The sequence below is a fragment of the Thamnophis sirtalis genome, unplaced genomic scaffold (assembly GCF_051295495.1).
Source record: "Thamnophis sirtalis isolate CommonGarterSnake01/CBP01778 unplaced genomic scaffold, rThaSir2_p1.2 scaffold_10, whole genome shotgun sequence".
Classification (NCBI taxonomy): Eukaryota; Metazoa; Chordata; class Lepidosauria; order Squamata; family Natricidae; genus Thamnophis; species Thamnophis sirtalis.
Genome location: NW_028261390.1, coordinates 11,903,092 through 11,924,890, shown reverse-complemented (window position 1 = coordinate 11,924,890; position 21,799 = coordinate 11,903,092). Strand labels below are relative to the sequence as shown.

The following is a 21,799-nucleotide window of genomic DNA, read 5'->3' as shown; positions in this document are numbered from 1 at the left end:
AATAGGGGTGTCAAACTCAAGGCCCACGGGCCAGATTCTGCCCATTGAGTGCTTAGATCTGGCCCACAGGGCCACCCTGGAAACCGCAAAGGACTGGCCCGCAGTGCTTCTGTCAGCTAAAACAGAACTCGCGAGGGCCACACATTGCCCTCCCGGGCTCTCTTTTTGCCGTGATGGCCTCCTACAGTCATCTGCCAGCAAAAACGAAGCTCAGGGAGGCCACATGCAGCCCTCCGGGCTCAGTTTTTTGCTGCGGTGGTCTCCTGCAGCCCTCTGCGGCAAAAATGAAGCCCCCCCCCCCGAACTCCGTTTTTGCTGGCAGAGAGCTGCAGGAGGCCATCGCAGCCAAAAACGGAGCCTCAATGAGTGATGTTGAGCTGGCCATGCCCACCCCAGCAACACACAAACACGGAAGTCAAACACAACCCTGATGCGGCCCTTAATGAAATTGAGTTTGACACCCCTATATGTTAAATGTTACCTTAGAACCAGCACATATACGCATCAGAAAAGTCATGAAGAAGCACTGGTGGGACCAGATGCCTCCTATTTCAATCTTTTCCCATGAAAATAGCTTCCCGAACTCGAGAAACTGTTTTGTTCCTCAACTAAATTCCTCCAGCCTGAAATAGTATGTGATCATTTTGATGTAAACCACAAAATGTTGTTCTCAGGAAGAAACCAGTCATCAACAACTTGGCACTCTCTGTGTGTCTAGGACTGAAACTTCTCATCATTGCGGATCACAGCAGAGGTGGAATGGAAATAATGGATGCTGTAATTTAAAAGCATCTTATCAGGTGCCATCTCAAAGGGAAAATGAGAGTTTCAGAATGGCCAGGGCAGGTCCCAGCACCCTTTCATTTACAGAAAATGAACATATAACTCATCAACTTTTTCATTTTCATTGTTCGAGGCTGCTGCTGCTGCTGTTAGGCAAAACCCCGAGACAGATGTTTTCTTGAGATATACTTTGGTTGAAAGGAAATAATGATAAAATTCCAAAGATCTGTACGACTTCCTCAACTGAACTTAAATATATATATCCCAGATTGTTGGGAATCTAAAAGTTACAAAAAAGATAATTTCTGGAGTGGAGCTTCACTTTAATTGACTGGAAAGTAGGTTGTGTGCACTCACTCATGCCCACACATATATAAACATTCTCAGTAGGAACTGAATCAATGAGGTTATCTCAAGAATATAAGGACAACAAGGAAATGATTCATCTAATGTTCCTTCAAGATTTCCCCATAAAGTGGGAAATCCATGGGCCTTCAGAAGTTATTCACTGAACTCTGACTAAAGCAGGGATCTCCAACCCCTAGTCTGCTGACCGACACCAGTCCGTGGCCCACCAGGAACCAGGCCACACAAGTGAGCAAAGTCTCATTTGTGCATGTGCGAGATCCAGGTAGCACACGAAACTGTACCGTCTCGATCCACGGAAAAAACATCCTCCACGGCAGCAGTCACCAACTGGTGGTCCATGGACCACAGGTGGGCCGCAAGAAAGTTTTGGTGGTCCACAGAAAAATTATTTCCATTTTATATTGCACTAAATCAGGAGTCCTCAAACTGCGGCCCCTGGGCCAGATACCTGCAATGAACATCTGTGTTGCTGCAAACAGTCTCCCCCTTCGGGGTCTTTCTTCGGGGGGAAAAGTCTGACTTGGGGTCTGCTTCAGCCTTCTGGTGCAGGGCTTTGGGAGGAGGCTGGAGGGAAGTGCCGCTGGCGGCAAAGAGCTAGAGGGCCTTGTTTCAGTGGACAGCATCATGGCCTGGAACTGGCTGACCACCTCAGCCCGCTGAGCCTCCAGACGTGGTAGCAATAGCAATAGCACTTAGACTTATGTACCGCTCCATAGGGCTTTCAGCCCTCTCTAAGCGGTTTACAGAGTCAGCATATTGCCCCCAACAACAATCCGGGTCCTCATTTTACCCACCTCAGAAGGATGGAAGGCTGAGTCAACCCTGAGCTGGTGAGATTTGAACAGCCGAACTGCATAACTGCAGTCAGCTGAAGTAGCCTGCAGTGCTGCATTTAACCACTGTGCCACCTCGGCTCCTGGCCTTGCAGTCCCGCGGGTCTTCCCTCTGCTTGGAAAGCCGATGCTTGTAATCCTCAGAGAGGGGCTTCTGCTGAGCTTCCTCCTTGGTCAGATCCAATTTGAATTGAGCCAGCTGTTTTGCCAACTCTTCCTCACGGTGGCTGCTTAGCTTCAACAACTGCTTTCTGTTAGGGCCCTAAGGAGCCCGGGCAAGCAGGCAAGGAGTGGTTGGGAGGGAAGGGGCAAGTAGAGGCCCCTCGACATGGGTGATATCAAGTTGGCCATCCCCCCCCCCCCCCAGTTACATGACCACCTAGCCACGTCCACCCGGAACATCATTAGGCAGATCATATTAGTGGTCCACAGGATTTAAAATTATAAATTCAGTGGTCCCTGGGGTCTGAAAGGTTGGTGACTCCTGCACCGCAGAACCAGTCCCTGTCGCCCAAGATTTGGGACCGCTGACCTAAGCGACACTGAACTTAAATGTGTGTGTACTTTAAATGTGTGTACATCTGAAGGATATCAGAATGAGGAAGGCTTATTATAATATATTTGCTCTTTGGCAAGAGAACGTAATGGAGCAAACCTGAGCAAAGCAATATGTGCCCAGCCCTGTTGTCATTGCAAAAACAAGTTAAGCAACCTGAGTCTTCCTGGATACAGTAGTCAATTACAAAAAACTCTTAACAATACTTGGACTGGAATGCAAAGACAGAGCTAAAGAAAAATGAAATCACGAAGAGGCAAATAGAAAACTTGCCTTTTGTACCTCGGTGTTTCCACAAAGGTGGCCATTTCTAACCTTACATAGATGGATTTGTTTTTCCTTGATTAAAAACAGTCTTTCCAGCTGTAGTACAACACGTCTGGAAAATATCATGTTTAGAAGGCTAGTGAAGCCAGTAGAAAGACATCCATCCCTACGTGCTATATTACTCATACTTTACTTTCCAGAGTTGAATTTTACAAAGATGTTAATCATGTTGGCAGGGTTTTAGCTTGCTTATTTTCCCATGTCTCTTCCCAATTATCAGACTCCTTTACATGACAGAAATTTATTTGAGAAGCAGGTTGATATACATACTGTTTCCATTGGTAAACCTCTCAGGTTTCGGCTCTATTTCTTTCACTATTTTTTCTTACTTCAAAAGACAAGTGAAAAACACACTAGCTGAACAGTATTTTTTGCTCCTCAGTGTCCTGTCCATTTGGAAACCCCTAAGTCAGGGGTGTTCAAACTTTATTTCATTGAGGGCCACATCAGGGTTGTGTTTGACTTGGGGGGGGGGCAAGGCCAGCTCAACGTCACTCATGTCAGGGGCGCCTGTGGTGGCCCAAGCACTCTGCCAGCGAGAACGGATTCCTGAGCTCCGTTTTCAGCTGTCACAGCCTCCTGCAATCATCTGCCAGTGAAAACGGAGCTCGGGAGGGTTTCAGGAGGCCGTGGCAGCTGAAAACAGAGCTTGGGAGCCCCTTTTCGCTGGCAGAAGCACTGCGGGCTGGTTCTCCGGTATTTCCAGGGTGACCCTATGGGCCAGATATAAATACCCCATGGGCTGGATCCAGCCTCCAGGCCTTGAGTTTGACACCCCTGCCCTAAGTTGTTTTTTATTCGTTTATATTTTTTCTTCATTGTTTAGAAATAATAGTATCCTGGGCCTTCTTTGTCCCCAGCAAAGATTTGGAAAATGTGGCTAAAGGGGTAAGAAGAGGCTGTTTGTCTGAGCCTCAGAAGGCTGGAAATTTCTAACACTTGCTTCCAATGTCTGATATTTTTTCAAGAGAGGGAACAGACTAGAACTTAGGAAGTTTGCTAACTTGATTACGGGTCGCTTACAAAGGTCACAAGATGCAGGTTGGCAAATGTTTTGCAATATCTATAATATAATCTTAAGAGATAAGGGCCAGGCACAGAAATGTCTAATTATTAGGGCTGGAAAATTTACTTAATCTATTTATGCTACAAAACCAATACAACTTGCAGCCTATGCAAACTTTGCAGAAAAAGTCCTGTTGAATTCTGTGGCAGGCAATGCAAGAACTACAGTAGAAATCTATTTCTTTTAAAAGAGGCATATATATACATACATACATACATACATACATACATACATACATACATACATACATACATATAGTGTCACAACCCCTGGTATATATACAATATATATTTTGTGTCACAACCCCTGGTATGCCCAAATATGGGAGGGAGCATACTGCTTCCCTTTTCTGTCTATCGGCTCACTCTGGGAGCCATCCAGGCAGAAAGGCTCCTTTTTTTTGGCTCCCAGAGTGAGCCGATAGACAGAAAAGGAAAGCAGTATGCTCCCTCCCATATTTGGGCATACCAGGGGTTGTGACACAATACATAGCTATTTCCCTGGCTTAGCTGATAAAGGAGGAGAGCCTGTGGCTTAGTGGCTAATATAACTGCCTAATATGTAATACAGCCCAGGTTCGATTTCCAGTAAGGGCATGGCTAGCTGATGAGAGCTAAATAGCTTGAAATAGAGCTATACTAGTCTCCCTTTATTTATTTATCAGCACAATTGCAATATTGATTGCCTTGATATACATATATGTAGTGCAACAAATGCTAAAATATCCAACTTTTAAGAACCTTTGGTCAATTCCTACCCTTGTCCTGCTACGGAGATGCTATGATTAGATCCACAGTTCTCTAGACAATTTTAATTCCCTGTTATTAAAGGTTGTTTTTGGATACGTAATATGAAAAGTGGGCTTGAATATCAGTCCCATAAAATGTACAAACTAAAACATAGAGCTGCTGTGAGTCAATCTGAAAACATGGATACTTTTAGAAACCTATTCAAGTCACCGTAATGTCAGAAAATGATGAGAAGGGATTAGACACCAATAACAAAACATGTGCTTTCCAGACTGAAAATCATAACCAGCCCACCCAAAACTGGGGAGGACTTGAAACCGAAAACCATAACCAACAGGAATAGATAATAACGGCAGAACAGGCTAACTCAGCTTCCTATATTCTACACATTTATATATGTATGCATAAAATATGTAAATCCTAGTAGATCTGAATACACTGTTCTAGAGGTGGTGTATACTGATGTCTACAGGCTAAAGAAATCAACCTATACTAATGTTATGTGACTTTAATATTCATCTTTGGTAGTACCATAAAACAGAGATGAAAACGCTGGTCTAGGCCATGAGCATTAGCCCTGGAAGATGAAAATCCAGGACAATGGGATGAAACTCACAGCCAAAATGGCTCCCTACCAGATAAGCCTAGCTAGGATGTTTATGGCAACTTGAGTAAGACAGAACATACATGTAGTATAGGGCAGTGACCTTGTCACGGATTCTTGAACCAACAGATCATTTTATTTCTGTAAGCTATCCTGGGAGAATTCTTGCCCTTTGAGGTGGCGTAGAAACATTTAAAATCAATCGATACAGCAAGGCGTAAGGAATGAATAATGAATGAAGAACTATTTTATTTATGATCTGCTTCTGTAAGAAATCCATCAATAACAACTAATCCCTGGGTGTTGCCTCCATGTGCGCGTTCCTCAGAGGGGACGAAATAAAATGCTGGTCTGTTCAACAAAGCATCTTCGTAGCCCATCAGCTGAGGTTGCATCCTGGTCCAGCAGATTTATTTAAGTTTCTCTACCTCCAGGGCGGCAAACTTGATTTCATTGAGGGCCGCATCAAGGTTGTGTTTGGCCCGGGGAGGGAAGAAGGTGGGCATGGCCAGAGGGGGGATGGCCTCGTATCAGGGGCACCTGTGGTGGCCCAAGCGCTCTGCCAGTGAAAACGGGCTCCTGAGTTCCATTTTAGGCTGCAACAGCCTCCTGCAATCCTCTGCCAGCAAAAACTGAACAGCCCTCCTGAGCTCCGTTTTCACTGGAAGAGGGTTGCAGGAGGCTGTCGCAGCCAAAAACAGAACCTGTTTTCACTGGCAGAGCCACTGCAGGCCAGTCCTTTGCTGTTTCCAGGGCAGCCCCCACGGGCCAGATCTAAGCACCCGGCGGGCCAGATGTAACCCGCGGGCCTAGAGTTTGACACCCCTGCTCTACATTCCCAACATCTCACTTGGTCCAAAAGAACAACATGCCAAACCTGGAAAAATATTCATGCCCAAATCTTCAGGCTCAGCTCTTGAATCTGGAAGCATTTCTTCCAAATCTTGCATACAAGAGGAAAGGTTGTGATTAATGATGAAAAAACAGCTTGCCCTATAGTCGTATTCTCCATTACATATGCTCTAGAGCAGAGTATGAACCTGCTGTATACACCGTATAAACCAAGAAGCAAAGGTTCCTTGAGTTTGTGCCCTTGTGTCTTTTCAAAGTGATTATGATTATTATTTAGATGGTTTTACATCATGAGTAATCACATTAACTGAATATAAACTGAGATTGTAGATGCAGATTAAATTAAATCAGCTTCAGTCTTGATCCTGGACATTCACTTAACAGAATAACGAAGTTAATGGGCCCTTGGAGGTCTTCTATCCCTTGTGTATACCATTTCAGACAAATGGTTTTCCAATCTCTTCCAAAAAGCTTCCAATTTTGGAGCACCCACAACTTCTGGAGGCAAGTCATTCCACTGATTAGTTGTTCTAACTATCAGAAAATGTCTCCTTGGTTTTAGGTTAACTCTTTCATTTGACCTTTCCTAGTGTTGGGACAGTCCCCAGAGTACCCCTTTTTTTGTACCCTTGCACAAGGAGTGGTGTGCCAGGAACCAGGATTGAGAATAAACTGCTGATGAACTTGAGTTCTGAAGTGCAATTAACACAATTCTAAAAATCATTTGATTTGGCTCCATTATCTGTAAATACAGATTGGTCTAACATCAGTTTCCTTATCGTAGGTTTTCCTCTCAAGAAAAGATTATAAAACTTTCACTATGATATAGCTGCCAGGGTGCTTAAGGCAGAAGAGGAAATTTTTGAAAAACTACTTTTATGTCAGTAGAACCTACAGCCAAGTATGTAAGAATTATCTAGCTAAATCTCATTTCCTTGCAAAAAAAAAAAGATTGTTTAAAATAATTTGCATGCTTTCGAGATGGTTTTTAATGGTTAACCCAAAACTTTCCAAAAAAAAATATGATTACATTAGCCTCAACTCTATACATTTTTAATATAGCTACGCCGAACATGAGCCTTATTCATAAGAGTTCATGAAAACTCTGCATCCTATAATGGCAATTCCAGTCTCAGCCTGCAGTGAACTTTGCTCTCAAGTAATTATGCTAAGGGAGCGGTGGCTCAGTGGCTAAGACGCTGAGCTTGTTGATCAGAAAGGTCAGCGGTTCGAATCCCTAGCGCCGCGTAACAGAGTGAGCTAATGTTACTTGTCCCTGCTTCTGCCAACCTAGCAGTTCAAAAGCATGTAAAAAATGCAAGTAGAAAAATAGGGACCACCTTTGGTGGGAAGGTAATAGCGTTTGCCGTTTAGTCATGTCGGCCACATGACCACGGAGACGACTTTGGACAGTGCTGGCTCTTCGGCTTTGAAACGGAGATGAGCATAGCCCCCTAGAGTTGGGAACGACTAGCACATATGTGCGAGGGGACCCTTTACCTTTACCTTAATTATGCACTGCATGCAAGCTGTGGTTATTTTCAAGATTCAACAGTGCAGAGTTTGCATCTGCACAATCTTTATAGCATGGGTTCCTTTTTGAGAATGCCTCAAGAGACAAGGCAGTGATTGATGTTCCCAAATTTTAGTTTCAGGCATGAAACTATTTCCACGGTAAAGATTGAAGAGGGAGGAAAAGAGATTAGAAATGCGAGGGATGACATTTTGCTTTGGAAAATAAATCCCAGGCCATTAGAAACAGATAGGCTTCCCCTTTCACGAGGGTCACTTTAAATATCAAGATTTACATTTCGTTTTGAGCTTTCCCAAGGATGCTACACAAAATTTGCACAGTGCAGGGGACTCCGAGGCAGCAGGTCAGTCCAAATGGGTAGAAATAGTTTTCTGTCCCGAAGTAAAAAACAAAACAAAGCCAAACAATCTGATCAAACAAGCTGGTATTAGAATTTTCTGGTTGTCCGGCTCCTGACTCATTCCTAAACCTACAATTTGCTTGAAAGCAAATTAACACTAACTTGCCTGCTTGCTACTGAAAGGGCCAGCTCTGTAAAGCAGTAATGAAGTAGTAAAGGTGTGGATTAGACCACTTAATTGAGGGGGGGGGGGGAATAAGCCATAAAGGGAGGGGAAAAAACCAAGAAAGAATGGCAAAATGGGGTTGTTTAATCGTCAGAGGTTATTGTGCCCTTTTAGGTCTCTGATGGCACTGCAACTATGGAGTTATCTGGATACTGCCACCATTCTGCTAATGGACTTCCTGCTAAAGCTGCCATCTGAAGAATGGTAGATGACATGTTGCATCCAAGAAAGAATGTAGCATCCTCTATTAATCTTGGGCATTATATTTGGGCTACAGCATCCAGTTTGAATCCTAGAATCACAATTAGAAGGATGATTTGGAGATGGGGAGATAATGAGTTGCCTGCAAGCGAGATGGGCAGCATACAAATCTAATAAATAAATAAAAGGCCGTAACTCCAATGCCACAAGCGGGTGATTTGATCCTCCTGCTGGTAGTAATATCAAGCAGAGCCCATTCGTTCCCCCAAACGGATCTTTCTCTCCATCCTGATGGCACAACTTTTATATTTAAGCAGAACAAAAAAAATGAAAAAGCACTAATCCTTACCTTCAATCTCTCCTGGCATTAAAGGTAAAGGTTCCCCTCGCACATATGTGCTAGTCGTTCCCGACTCTAGGGGACGGTGCTCATCTCCGTTTCAAAGCCGAAGAGCCAGCGCTGTCCAAAGACATCTCTGTGGTCATGTGGCTGACATGACTAAATGCCAAAGGTGCATGGAACACTGTTATCTTCAAACCAAAGGTGGTCTCTATTTTTCTACTTGCATTTTTACTTATTTTTGAACTGCTAGGTTGGGAGAAGTAACGGGGGCTCACTCCGTTACACGGCGCTAGGGATTCGAACCACCAAACTGCCGACCTTTCTGATCGACAAGCTCAGCTTCTTAGCCACTGAGCCTCCATGGTGGGTGGGTGTCATTACCCACCTTCTAACATTACTCAGTACTGCAGAAGGAAGAGGTAGAAGAAAGCTGACAAGACAGGTGATGAGCATACCATAAACATTCTTGAATGACATACTGCAATTAGTGTACAAAGAAGGGACATTTTGGAGATTTAGTACTGTACGTTGTGTACTATGCAAATATGCAAGGATTTTAAGACCCACACTGGGAGGGAATTCATAAAAGCTGCAGTTCCAACCCAGCTTGGAGAGGCTGTACAGAATTATGAAAACAAGCATAGACTCTTTTCCAACAGAAGCACAATTTGCTACCTAATCTATGTACACCTTTGCTTGGAAGGACTTACTCCTCAAGCGCGATTACACAAAAATGCAACCCAAGAGTGAAGATTTCATACATACTCTAACTACCCAAAGGTGATACCAACTGACAAGATGTGAAAGCATGATGTGGTTCCATTGGTTTGTGACTGAACATGTCAACCCAACATACTAAATTTCATAGATTAACCTACTGTGTAACCTAGCTCACTATGGATTATTCAGTAAACCATGGTTAAGCCAATCAAGGCTTTCAGTAATACATGAATATATCCTTTCCCCTCCCCCCCCCAAGATTCAGTGGGGCCCTTCTCAGGAAACTTCAAACAATCCCTAAAGTAATTTAGACAGTGCAGCTCCAGGTAACAAAAAAACACACCAACTTGTTCACAAGAATCAATCCAACCAATTGACCTAAAATGGAAGCCATGCACTAAGCACATCCTTCCATCAAATTCATGTTACTTTATACCCGTGATGGCAAACCTATGCCACCTGTGCAAGTGGTGGCACACAGAGCCCTCTCCAGCTGCTCTTCTGGTTTCCATGAGCGCACATGCACAGCTGGTCTTCACGGGTGCTGGAGCACCAGAAAGCGGCCTGAAAACAGCCCCCCCCCCCAAACAACCATAAAACAGGCCATTTTTGCTGTTGTTTTCAGGCTGTTTTTGAGCCGTTTTGTAGGCCAAAAGCAGCCAGAAAAACGTCCTGAAAATAACTCGAAAACAGACATGTGCATGCCAGCCAGTTGATCTTCGGGTTTTCGGTGCTCTGGCCAATGCACAGGCGTGTGCTGGAAACCGAAGACCAGCTGGCCAGTGCGTGAATGCACACTGGCCAGCTTGTCTTCAAATTTGCGGCATTGCAGCACGCCACACCGGTTTGGGCGCACGGTGACCAAAAGGTTCGACGTGATTCGTTTATATTGTTCTTTCACTGATTCTCAACAATCAATTCTTCCTGAGAAAAACTAGGCCGCCCAATAGGTAATGCTGCAATATATCCTTCAAATAAATAAAAGTGTTGCCACAAAGCAACAACAATTCTTTTATTTGTTGTTGCTTCTAGAATCTAGTTTGGATTACCTTAATGGCTCTCCCATATAGCAGACAACTTGGCTCCTGATCCTAAAATATAACCATTATAAGGAAACTCTTGTCTCAACATTTGTAGACTTGACTCTTTCAATGTAGATATCGGCATTAATGCCTTCAATGGCTTGTTCTGGCATCAAACAGTTTTTAAATGTCTCATAAACAGTTAAAATCAAGTGCAAGGGCTCTTCTTCCCTCTCCCATTATACATATGATATACTCAAGACTTTTTTTTTCTCCCCGCAGACAACATAATCTGTGGCTGCCATCTGTTTCATCCTGCACAAAATGCAACTAGGCTCAGCGTTATCACCCAAAAGGTACCGACAAAGGTAGACTTCTCTTGTTCTTTTGCCTCCGACTCTCCGAAGTAGGCCATTGCGTGCTTATCGGCCAAGGTTTTGAGGCTGGCAATTTATATAAAGCTTTAGAGTGCTTTGGAAGATTCTGGAAAGCAGCCAACAATTTGTACTTCCAATATCAAACCTTCTGAGGACAAACGGGAGTCGCAGATCCCAAACTTTACAAAGCACCCAACTTCAGTTGCAACTTCCAGTTTCCACATCTGGTTTTTACCAACCATATTTTCTCTACATTCTGGATTCCCACCACCACCACCAAGAACAGAAAATACCCACTGATTTACCCATTCCAAAACTGGGGTAACTACTTTTTCCTTAGCATACCTTTCCTCCACCTCCAACCTCCACCTTATTACACAACTTTTAAGTTTTTCCAGCCCGGAAGGAACACTGGAAATCCGCATTTGCAACTCACAGTGGTGGGGAAAAGAAACTATTTTGAATAAAATGCGATTACATGGAGGAATAGGGGAGAGAGAAGAGAAGGGGCGGGGGGGGGGGCTTTCAATTCATGTTCCTTTAAACCCACAAAAGCCAAAAACTCTTATTCAGCTTGGCGATTTCTCCCCCCCCCCCAAAAAAGGGTCACTTTTAACAATCATTTAAAAAGCCCTCCCTTCCCAGGAGTAACCCAGGATCATGAAGGGAAAGCGCTTCCAAAGAGTTCATCTTCCATCCCATTGTTTTGACAGTCACCAGAGGTAATTACTCCCGTTTTACTCCTCTCTCTCCTTTTAGAGTCCCCAAAAAGCCTTGCCAACCTTTGCCGACTCAGCAGATTCCAAGCTCGCCAGAAACCGTGCCCCCGCCCCCCCCCAAAGCTACCATTTTAAGGGCTGATCCAGTGGGGGCAAAACAAACCCTGGCAACACACACACACACACACAAACACACACATAATCCAAAACCAGACACAGCATTCATTGTGCTAGCAGTTCATTTCCCCTTCCCCGACATCCCCCCCACCCCAATTATAATCCCGATGCAGATCGGGGTGGGGGTGGGAGAAACGCGGCGGGAAGAGTTGTTGGAACAATCAGCTGTTTCACAAGATCCGAGTTTGCAAACGGCTCTTCCCCCCCCCCCCCAATGCCTTCGATTCCTACGTTCAATTTAAAAGCGCGGAGGAAAACCACAAAACGTCCTTTACTGTCGGGGGGGGGGACGAGAGAGAGAGAGAGAGAGAGAAATAAACGCGATGGGGAAATGTTTCCTTCCCTCACCCGCTTTGGAGCAACTGAAAAGGCGCTTCGTTCCCCCCGATCCCAAAAACTTTTCGAACCCCCCCCCGAAGGGCAAAACAAAACCCGCGGGGATCAAACCAACCCAACCAGGACTGGCACGACGCGCGGCACGATTCACACGACCCGCGAAAAGGAGACGCGATCATCCTCCCTCCGTCCTGCGTGTCTGTAATGGGGATCACGACGGGGAGCCCTTTTGTGGTTTCTTTCCCCCCCCCCCCCTTTACAATCCTTACCTTGACTGGGCAGCCATCGTGAAGCTTTAGCAAGCCGGGCGTCTTCTGGCCATCAGCGGATGTTTTTTGGGGGGGGCTCTTTCCTTCCCTACCCCCCACCCCGCAAAAACTTCCCGGCCATTTGCCGACCGCCGGGATGAGGAGCCAAGCGCGGCGAGTCTCTCTCTCTCTCCGCCGTCTCTCGCTCTCGGCAGCTTTCTCCCCCCCGCCCCTCGGGCCAGCCGCCCACCTTGCTTTAGCTCAGCCCTGCGCTAATTTTGATCGACATCCGGCGGGCACGCGAGGGCCTCCTCCAGTTCGGCTGGACGTACTGCAAGTCACAAGGGAAGGGCCGGCGGCGGCGGAGGAGGGGAAGGGCAGGGCAAGGCACGGCAACGATGGGACCTGGGAAGTGTATGGGGGGGGGAGGACGCTCTGGGCTCCCCGCGCAGGTAAAGCCCAGCCCGGCCCGGCACTCATGCCTGAAGCCGGGGCTGGAGAGCCGCCCGTGCGTAAAGGCGCGCGCCAGGACCGTGCCAAGGCGCGCGCCGCTGGGGAGTGGTTCCCCCCCCACCCCTCGCCAACCGCACAGCGGCTTCCCTGCTTGGGCTGGCCGCCTCTCCACCACGCGAGCCCCCCCCCCACCTCACGACCTTCTCTTTCTCCCCCTCCGCCCCCCCAAAGTTGGTACAATCCGCCTCCTTAAATGGACATCTAGCGCGCTGTCAAAAGGCCAGAGGACCGGGAGGATTGGCTAAAGGGGAGGACGAGCCCGGCGGCGCTGGACCTATCGATGAGGGAAGGGCGCGGGAAGAGCTCCCCAGAGACGGACCCCGAGAAAGGAGGGAGCGCGGAGGCGGGAGGAAGGCGACCCCGCCGGTACCCCCAACCCGCCCCCAGGGACCAGCGGTGCCCGACGGGTCGCCCAGTTCTCGGGGGTCCCCCTTATAATAGCAAGACCGGGAGGGGATTCTCCAGCTGAATGGGTGGCGAGGGGTGGGCAACTGCCAAGAGGGCGCAGCTGTGCCAGCAGCGCTGCTGGAAGGTTGTTGGCATCACACCTTTGCCTTATTTAGGCCAGGCAAAGCCAAAGAAAGGCACAGGTATAGAATAAGAGGTGGAAGATCATAGAATGCTTAGCTGGATAAATGGACCAAGGAAATTCAAGGAAAGGAGGAAACGGAGCACTACTTAATTTGGGGAAAATGGTATATTAAGTGGTTAGGATGATAGAAATAGGAAATAAGAATTTGGGAAATGTAATTTGTATTATAGAAGAATTAGGAAACAGTGATAAGTAAGTAGGAAAAGTAGAAAAATATAATAGAAGAAGAGTAACAATGACTGTCTGAATCGAATGACCGAACATAAGACTGTTAAGCAAAAGAGTAAGAAATAAAAGGATCATAAGTGTAAAATTAGAATGTATTGAGGGAAATCATATTTGTAAAGATGCACAGATAGATATCTGCTGTAAGAAGGAATGTGCAGTTCCAGTGTTGTCTGTAAGTTTTGTGTATATTTTTGTCAATGTGTTTAGGTGTTGAAAATTAATTTTTTTCTAAAAAATAATAATAGGCGATACCTGGATCAACAGGGATCTTGTGAGTAGTAGTGAGCAATCACTTAAATGTTGAGCCAGCAGGGTATGGCAGCAGCCAAAAAAGCCAATGCAATCCTAGGCTGCATTAACAGGGATAGAATCAAAATCCCATCATTTATAATGTCTTGGTTAAGACCACACTTGGAATAATATCCAGTTTTGGTTGCCACCATATAAAAAAAGAGAGTATAGAGAACAGCAAGAAAGATGATTAGGGGAGTGGAGGATAAAACATATAGGAAAAAAGATTGCAGGCATTGGGTATGTCTAGTTCAGTGTTTCTCAACCTTGGCAACTTGAAGATGTCTGGACTTCAACTCCCAGAATTCCCCAGCCAGCATTTGCTGGCTGGGGAATTCTGGGACTTGAAGTCCAGACATCTTCAAGTTGCCAAGGTTGAGAAACACTGGTCTAGTTTAATGAAAAGAAGGACTAGGATTGACATGATAGCTGTGTTTTAATATCTAAGGGGTTGCCACAAAGAGGGGGTCAACCTATTCTCCAAAGTACCAGAAGGCAAAGCCAGAAGCAATCGATGGAAACTAAGAGAGAAGCAACCTAGAACTAAGGAGAAATTTCCTGACAGAACAATTGATCAGTGGAACAACTTGCCACCAGAAGTTGTTAATGCTCCATCACTGGAGATTTTAAAGAAGAGATAGGACAAGAGATACCCAATTTTCTAAAATGGTATTGGATTTCCTACTTGAGCTGGGGGTTGGATTAGATGACTCCAAAGTCTCTTCTAACTCTGTTATAAGCTTGGCATGAACCCAAATCCCTGGACTGGCTACCCAGGTGGCAAGTTCAAGGATTTACAGAAGCCCTTGCCCCAGTGCCCCATGGCATCCTTGTTCTGGGTTCTCCCCATAAAGGAAATCACACCCTTAAGCCAACCACTTTTTTAGCGTGTAAGTTTTTAGCTTGCAGCTTGTCCAGCAATTCAGTGCATCGCAGAAAACTGGATAAGCCCCTCATGCGTAAACATCCCATTTTCCCCTCACTGCTTTCTGCCAACTGAAGTCAGTGCATGATGAAGAGCATCTCTACCGGGATTCTCCATCATCCAGGTCATGTCTGACCCAAAAGTGCTTTTTCTCAAAAGGCAACTGAACTTTGTTTTTTCCTTGAAGATGTTTTGCTTCTCATCCAAGAAGCTTATTCAGTTCAACTTTGGGATAAAGGAGCATGTACAGAAAATACAAAAGTATTGGCAGAATGATTGGGATTACCATATTTTTTCTGAGTATATGAGACACACCGGAATATGACATACCAAGATTTGGATGAGGTAAATTTAAAAAAACAACAACAGTTTTTGCACTCTGCAGACCTCCCAAACCCTCTGCACGCCTCATTTTACAGAGTTTGAGAGGCTTGTAAAATGCTCCTGGGGGGGCTGAAAGGGCAAAAACAAGCAAAAAACCGGCCCATTTTTCACAAAAGGGAGCCCATTTTTTGCCAAAAACAGCATGCATAGCCTTTAGGAGGCTTGTAGAGTGCTCCTACGGGCTGGAGGAGGGGGGCAAAATTGAGCAAAAAATGTTTTTGTGAAACGGGTGGGGTTTTGAAAATGCTGTATTCAGTGCATAAGACGCACCCAGATTTTCACCCTCTTGGGGGGGGAGGTGCGTCTTATACTCTGAAAAATACGGTATATTGATCCCGTTGTTGTCTTGAAAGGAAATGATGAATCTCTCTGACTGTGACATATATAGAGGAATATATATATTACATTTTGTTGTATTTGTGCTGATAAATAAATAAAGGGAGACTAGTATAGATCTATTTCAAGCTATTTAGCTCTCCTCAGCTAGCCATACCCTTACTGGGATTTGAACCTGGGCTATATTACATACTAGGCAGACATCTTAGCCATTAGGCCACAGGCTCTTATCCGTTATCAGCGAAGCCAGGGTGAAAGGTATCTATTAAATTCCCAGTAAGGGTATGGCTAGCTGATGAGAGCTAAATAGCTTGAAATAGATCTATACCAGTCTCTCTTTATTTATTTATCAGCACAAATACAACAAAATGTAACAAAAAGGCAACAGTAAAAATATTGGGTTTCTGCCTGGATGGTCTCTTGTGACGAGCCGAAGGACAGAGAATGGAAGTAGTGATCTTCCTCCCATATTTGGGCATACCGGGGGTTGTAAAAATCTAACACACACACACACACACACACACACACACACACACACATATAAAATGAATGGGGTACCATTCCAGTATGATCCCCCAGGTCAATTAAATCTATTGATTTCATTTCAAAATGAGCCTGTATTGATTTTCAATTGCAAACCAGTTAAAGGGGAGGGGGGAAAAACCCACAGAAAAAGCAAAGCCCATTGACAACTCCCTCACTCAATTAATTTGTTCAGCACTTTGATCTCAATATGACCAGAGCATGATATGTTGTTGTTTCCTCTATTAAAATATTGTTAGGGAATTAGAGTAATTATTGGTTTCAAGCAAAATCTCTTGGATAAAGTAAAAATGATGCCTAGGTCAGGCACCAAGCATTTTTTTAAAAATCATAACATAGAGCAAAAGGTATTTTAAAACCATTAATAGGTAGTCCTCCACTTACTACCACAACTGAGCCCAAAATGTGTGTTGTTAAGCAAGGCAGTTGCTAAATGAGTTTTGCCCCATTTTATGACCTTTCTTGCCCCAATTGTTAAAGGAATCACTGCAGTTGTTAAAAGTTAGTAACACGGTTGTTAAGTGAATCTGGCTTCCCCATTGACTGTGCTTGTCAGAAGGTCGCAAAAGGGGATCACGTGACCCCGGGACACTGCAACCATCAGAAATATGAGTCAGTGTGCCAAGTGTGTGAATTTTGATCACATGACCATGGGGATGCTGCAACAGTTTTAAATGTGAAAAATGGCCAGTTATAACAGTGGTGTTGTAATTTGGTCACTAAATGAATAGCTGTAGATAGAAGGCTACCTGTATTTAGCAGATATGCCACTCCTCTCACACTTTTAAATCATTCTTATTAAAATCATTACATGCCCAGTCTTATAAAAAGTGTCTACAACTAAAATTAAGAGAGAGACTACTTGAGTATGTTCAACTCAATCTCTTTAGCATGCATAATTGCTATAATTCCCTGCTTAGTTATGAAGTTTCTAGAAAACCTCGAACTAATCCCTTTATTTCATCCAATCCTGTTTCACAGGATTGTTGAGACTAAAAAAGGAGAATATTCCGTGTTGAGAACATTAGACAAAAGACAAACCAATGCAAATTCATTATTTTATCCTAGGCAATCTCTTAAAAATGGCTAAAGTACCCCTATCAAAATAATACAATGTTTTCATGTATGCTTTGTAATACTACTAATAAAATTTACACTTATTAAATTTGATTATACAAAATGAGAAAGAAATATATTTTTTTCGATTCATAAATTTCTCTTTGCTAAATCATTCACTTTTATATTGAATAAATATATTCTTCAAAGTAGAGCATGTATTATTTGCAGTGTAATATGGACAGGTGGTTTTAGATAATGCATCCCCCTTGCTTATATTACAGCTCAGACCATTGTTTCCATGCACTAAAAATTCTAAGCAAGTTTTAAGAATTATTTTTTCAATAAAAAGATTTTAAAAAAACGGACTTAGCTGTGTAAAAATTGTACAGATTCCCATATCCACTTCTGGAAGTAAAAGTTTTTTTTTTTTTAGGACTGATTTTGTGTTGGAAAGGAAATTGAATGATTTTTTTAAATTTTGTATCATTTTGGTTCTCTGTTATTTTTCCAACAAGAATTTATTTCAAACAGATTGATTGATTTATTTTTTGCATAAAGGTAAATTTCGAATATTCTGCAGAGTTCAAAATATAGGATGTGTAAGAAATGCTTAGCAGGAAAAAGACAGTCTTGGCTGTCTGTTGCACAAGGTGTTTTAGATTTCACAGCAACCCTGATGGGGAAAACTTCAAACTGCATGTACATGCAGCAAAGATCAAATGAAGCCTTCAAGGTAGAGCTGTGTGCTTGCCAGCATGTTTGCTTTTATCTGGAAAAAAAGGAGCTGTCAGGTTGGGAGAGCAAGTAACACAAGGACAAGTAGATAATCAACAGGGTAAACAGTGCAAAACAAAGATAAAAACTAAATCAGCCTCTCCTTCTTTCTCTCACTCTCACACGCAGTCGCACACCCATTTAAAGCCCAAGGAAAAGGAAGAAGAAATGCTTCAGTGCACTTTAAAAACTCCAAACTTCCAAAAGTCCCAAATGGGCAGGGCAAAATATAAAAGCTGAGCTATTTCTGAATCAGTACACACACACACACACACACACACACACACACACACACACACACCACACACACAAACATTAGTTGTACCACTTATAAAGCCTTGGTAAGACCACACTTGGAATACTGCATCCTGTTTTGGTCATCACACTATAAAAAAAGATGTTACGACTTTGGAAAGAGTGCAGAAAAAGCAACAAACATGGTTAGGGGACTGGAGGCTAAAACATATGAAGAACGGTTTCAGGATTTGGGTATGTCTAGTTTAATAAAAAGAAGGGCTAGGGGTGAATGATAGCAATGTTCCAATATTTGAGGGGCTGCCACAAAGGGGCCAACTTATTTTCCAAAGCAGCAGAAGGCAAGACAAGAAACAACGGATGGAAACCAAAAAGGCACTAAGAGTTGTTAACCTAAATCCTGCGTAGCTTCTTCTCTGGGAACAATGCACTACTAACCAGAGCATACAAAACATTTGCTAGACCAATTCTCGAATACAGCTCATCTGTCTGAAACCCACACTGCATATCGGACATTAATACAATTGACCGAGTCCAGCGATATTTCACAAGGAGAGTCCTCCGCTTCTCTGCTCGCAACAGAATACAATATGCCACCAGACTTGAAATTTTGGGCTTAGACAACATAGAACTATGCCGCCTTCAGACTGACCTAAGCATAGCACATAAAATTATCTGCTACAATGTTCTAAATGTCAATGACTACTTCAGCTTCAACTACAACCATACACAAACACGCAATAGACACAAACTTAAGGTAAAACCTGCTAAACTCAACTGCAGAAAATATGACTTCAGCAACAGAGTGGGCAATGCCTAGAATGCTCTACCTGACTCTGTGGTTTCTTCCCCAAACCCCCACAACTTTAACCTTAGACTGCCTACTGGCAACCTCCCCCCATTCCTAAGAGGTCTGTAAGGGGCGTGCATAAGCGCACCAGTGTGCCTACCGTCCCTGTCCTAATGTTCCCTTTTATTCGTATCCATTTCCTGTATTCATAATCATGTTTATACTTCCATCTATTATCTTATACACGCTTGACAAAACAAACAAACAAATAATAAATAATCAAGGAGAGAAGCAACCTAGAACTAAGGAGAAATGTCTTAACACTGAGAACAATTAACCAGTGGAACCACTTGCATTCAGAAGTTGTGGTTGCTCCATAGCTTTTAAGAAGAGGCTCGGTGGACAGCCATTTGCCAGAAATGGTATAGGGCCGTGATGGCGAACCTATGGTACGCATGCCAGAGATGGCACGCAGAGCCATCTCTGTGGGCATTTGTGCCGTTGCCAGCTACTCTTCTGCTTTCTGGCGCACATGGGTGCAGGCCAGCTGGTCTTCGTCGGCACTGGAACACCGGAAAACAGCCTGAAAACAGGTTGTTTTGGGGAGCATTTTTGGGGCTGAAAAACCAGCCAAAAAACAGGCAGGCGCATGCCGGCCAGCTGGTCTTGGGGTTTCCGGTATTCCGGTAGCATTCCAGTTTGGCCATGGTGCTGAAAAGGTTTGCCGTCACATGTATAGGGTCTTCCACTTGAGCATGGGGTTGGACTAGAAGACCTCCAAGGTCCCTTCCAATTCTGTTATTCTATTATTTGTTCTTAACACGGGGCCCTGCTTTTGGTTACTCTTCCACAGCAACCGAAACCAGAAACCCTATTAATAACAACAGTTCTTTAGAAGGCCTTTGCAATTCACAGCCTTAACGCAAGACAGAAAGACAGACAAATTGGACAAGCCTCTAATAAAATACGGAGGCAAACTTCAGCCAAGACAAATGAAGACTCATTAATTAAGGCGATAGTCTTAACCACCATTTGCATCCCAAAGAAGTTTCTCTCGGTGGAAGGTGAAAGAGTCAGCTGCCCATTGTGAATCCCAGTTCTTTAAACATGCAAACAAGGGGCCTTTCATTTTATTTTGCAAACAAATGAACTCCTATTGAGGAAGGGCTTTCCCACCCCACCCCAGCAACTTCCTAAAATAATCCAGCTCCTCAGCTAAAATTCATCGCTTCAGAAGCAGCACAGTAAAATTTTTGGAGTCAAAGTACAGCGCATCCTACAACATCTATGGATATTCATTTGTATTCAGGAGTCCAGAGTTTCTGTGTACTTTCATCCATTGCTTGTTAGAACCCTTTGAAAATGTCTTATCATTGTGAACCCTATAAATGGACCGTGACCCATCAAAACCGTGCTCGACTAAACCGCGCCCGATTAAACCGCGTCGCTGACATCATCAACAGGGCGACAACAGCCAGCGCGGAGAAAGAAGGGCGCTTTAAATAGCGCTTTGAAAGCAAGCCGATTCAACTTAAGGTAAGGATTAGGTTTAGGGTTAGGTTAAGGGTTAGGGTTAGGGTTAGGTTTAGGATTAGGTTTAGGGGGGGTTAGGTTTAGGGTTTACAGCGTGCTTCTGTCTCCGCGCTGTTGTCACCCTGTTGATGACGTCAGCGACGCGGTTTAGTCGGGCACGGTTTAGTCGGTGAACCTAAATGGACAGTGTCACTGATAAAGATCATGCTATTTAGTTAGTTAGTTAGTTTACTGTCATTGCACATGGTGCAACGAAATTAAATGCTGTCTTCAGTGTACATTATAACGAAGTGCGCACACGAGCGAACCCTGGAATGGTTGTAAGGAGAGGACTAGCTATACTCACATATGTTCGACCTTTTAGCCACATTTCCAAAAGAATTGCTTCAAGAAAGGCCAATGTTATGCAGAGGTAGCTGTGACGGGCAGTTAGGAGGATTTTTAACGTGCCAGAAGAATGCCTGAGCACAGAATTTTAGCAAGAAGCTATAAGCAGGAATCTCAACATTTTTCTAAACTGCTCTTCCTCATCTCCACTGGTGTACGAGTAGCGTCTTCTTGATCTATGGCGCTTCATCGCCATGCTACCGTCATTCTGGAAAGCTTAATAGTTTACAATACAATACAATAGCAGAGTTGGAAGGGACCTTGGAGGTCTTCTAGTCCAACCCCATGCCTAGGCAGGAAACCCTATACGGTTTCAGACAAATGGCTATCCAACATCTTCTTAAAGACTTCCAGTGTTGGGGCATTCACAACTTCTGGAGGCAAGCTGTTCCACTGATTAGTTGTAACTGCCAGGAAATTTCTCCTCAGTTCTAAGTTGCTTCTCTTCTTGATTAGTTTCCACCCATTGCTTCTTGTTCTACAGTCAGGTGCCTTGGAGAATAGCTTGACTCCCTCTTCATTGTGGCAAGCCCTGAGATATTGGGACACCGCTATCACGTCTCCCCTAGTCTTTCTTTTCATTAAACTAGACATACCCAGTTCCTGCAACCGTTCTTCATATGTTTTAGTCTCCAGTCCCCTCATCCTCTTTGTTGCTCTTCTCTGCACTCTTTCTAGTCTCCACATGTTTTCTACATCGTGGCGACCAAAACTGAATGCAGTATTCCAAGTGTGGCCTTACCACAGCATTATAAAGTGGTATTAACACTTCATCTATCCTGTTCTACAAGCAGCATATCCTTTTGC

At 44.1% G+C, this 21,799-nt stretch overlaps 1 protein-coding gene across 2 annotated transcripts in view; it reads right to left on the bottom strand.

Moving 5' to 3' along the window:
* Window positions 1-21,799, bottom strand: part of AFF1 (ALF transcription elongation factor 1) — a 172,839-nt gene that overhangs the window by 132,324 nt on the left and 18,716 nt on the right. The window contains exon 1 of one of the 2 annotated variants that reach the window (XM_087724076.1): window positions 12,404-12,576. The exons of the other annotated variant lie outside the window; for it this stretch is intronic. Coding sequence (XP_087580202.1) covers window positions 12,404-12,420 — 17 coding nt within the window. The 5' untranslated portion in view covers window positions 12,421-12,576. Of the gene's footprint in view, window positions 1-12,403; window positions 12,577-21,799 lie in introns of those variants that run through there. 2 annotated transcript variants of the gene reach the window in all.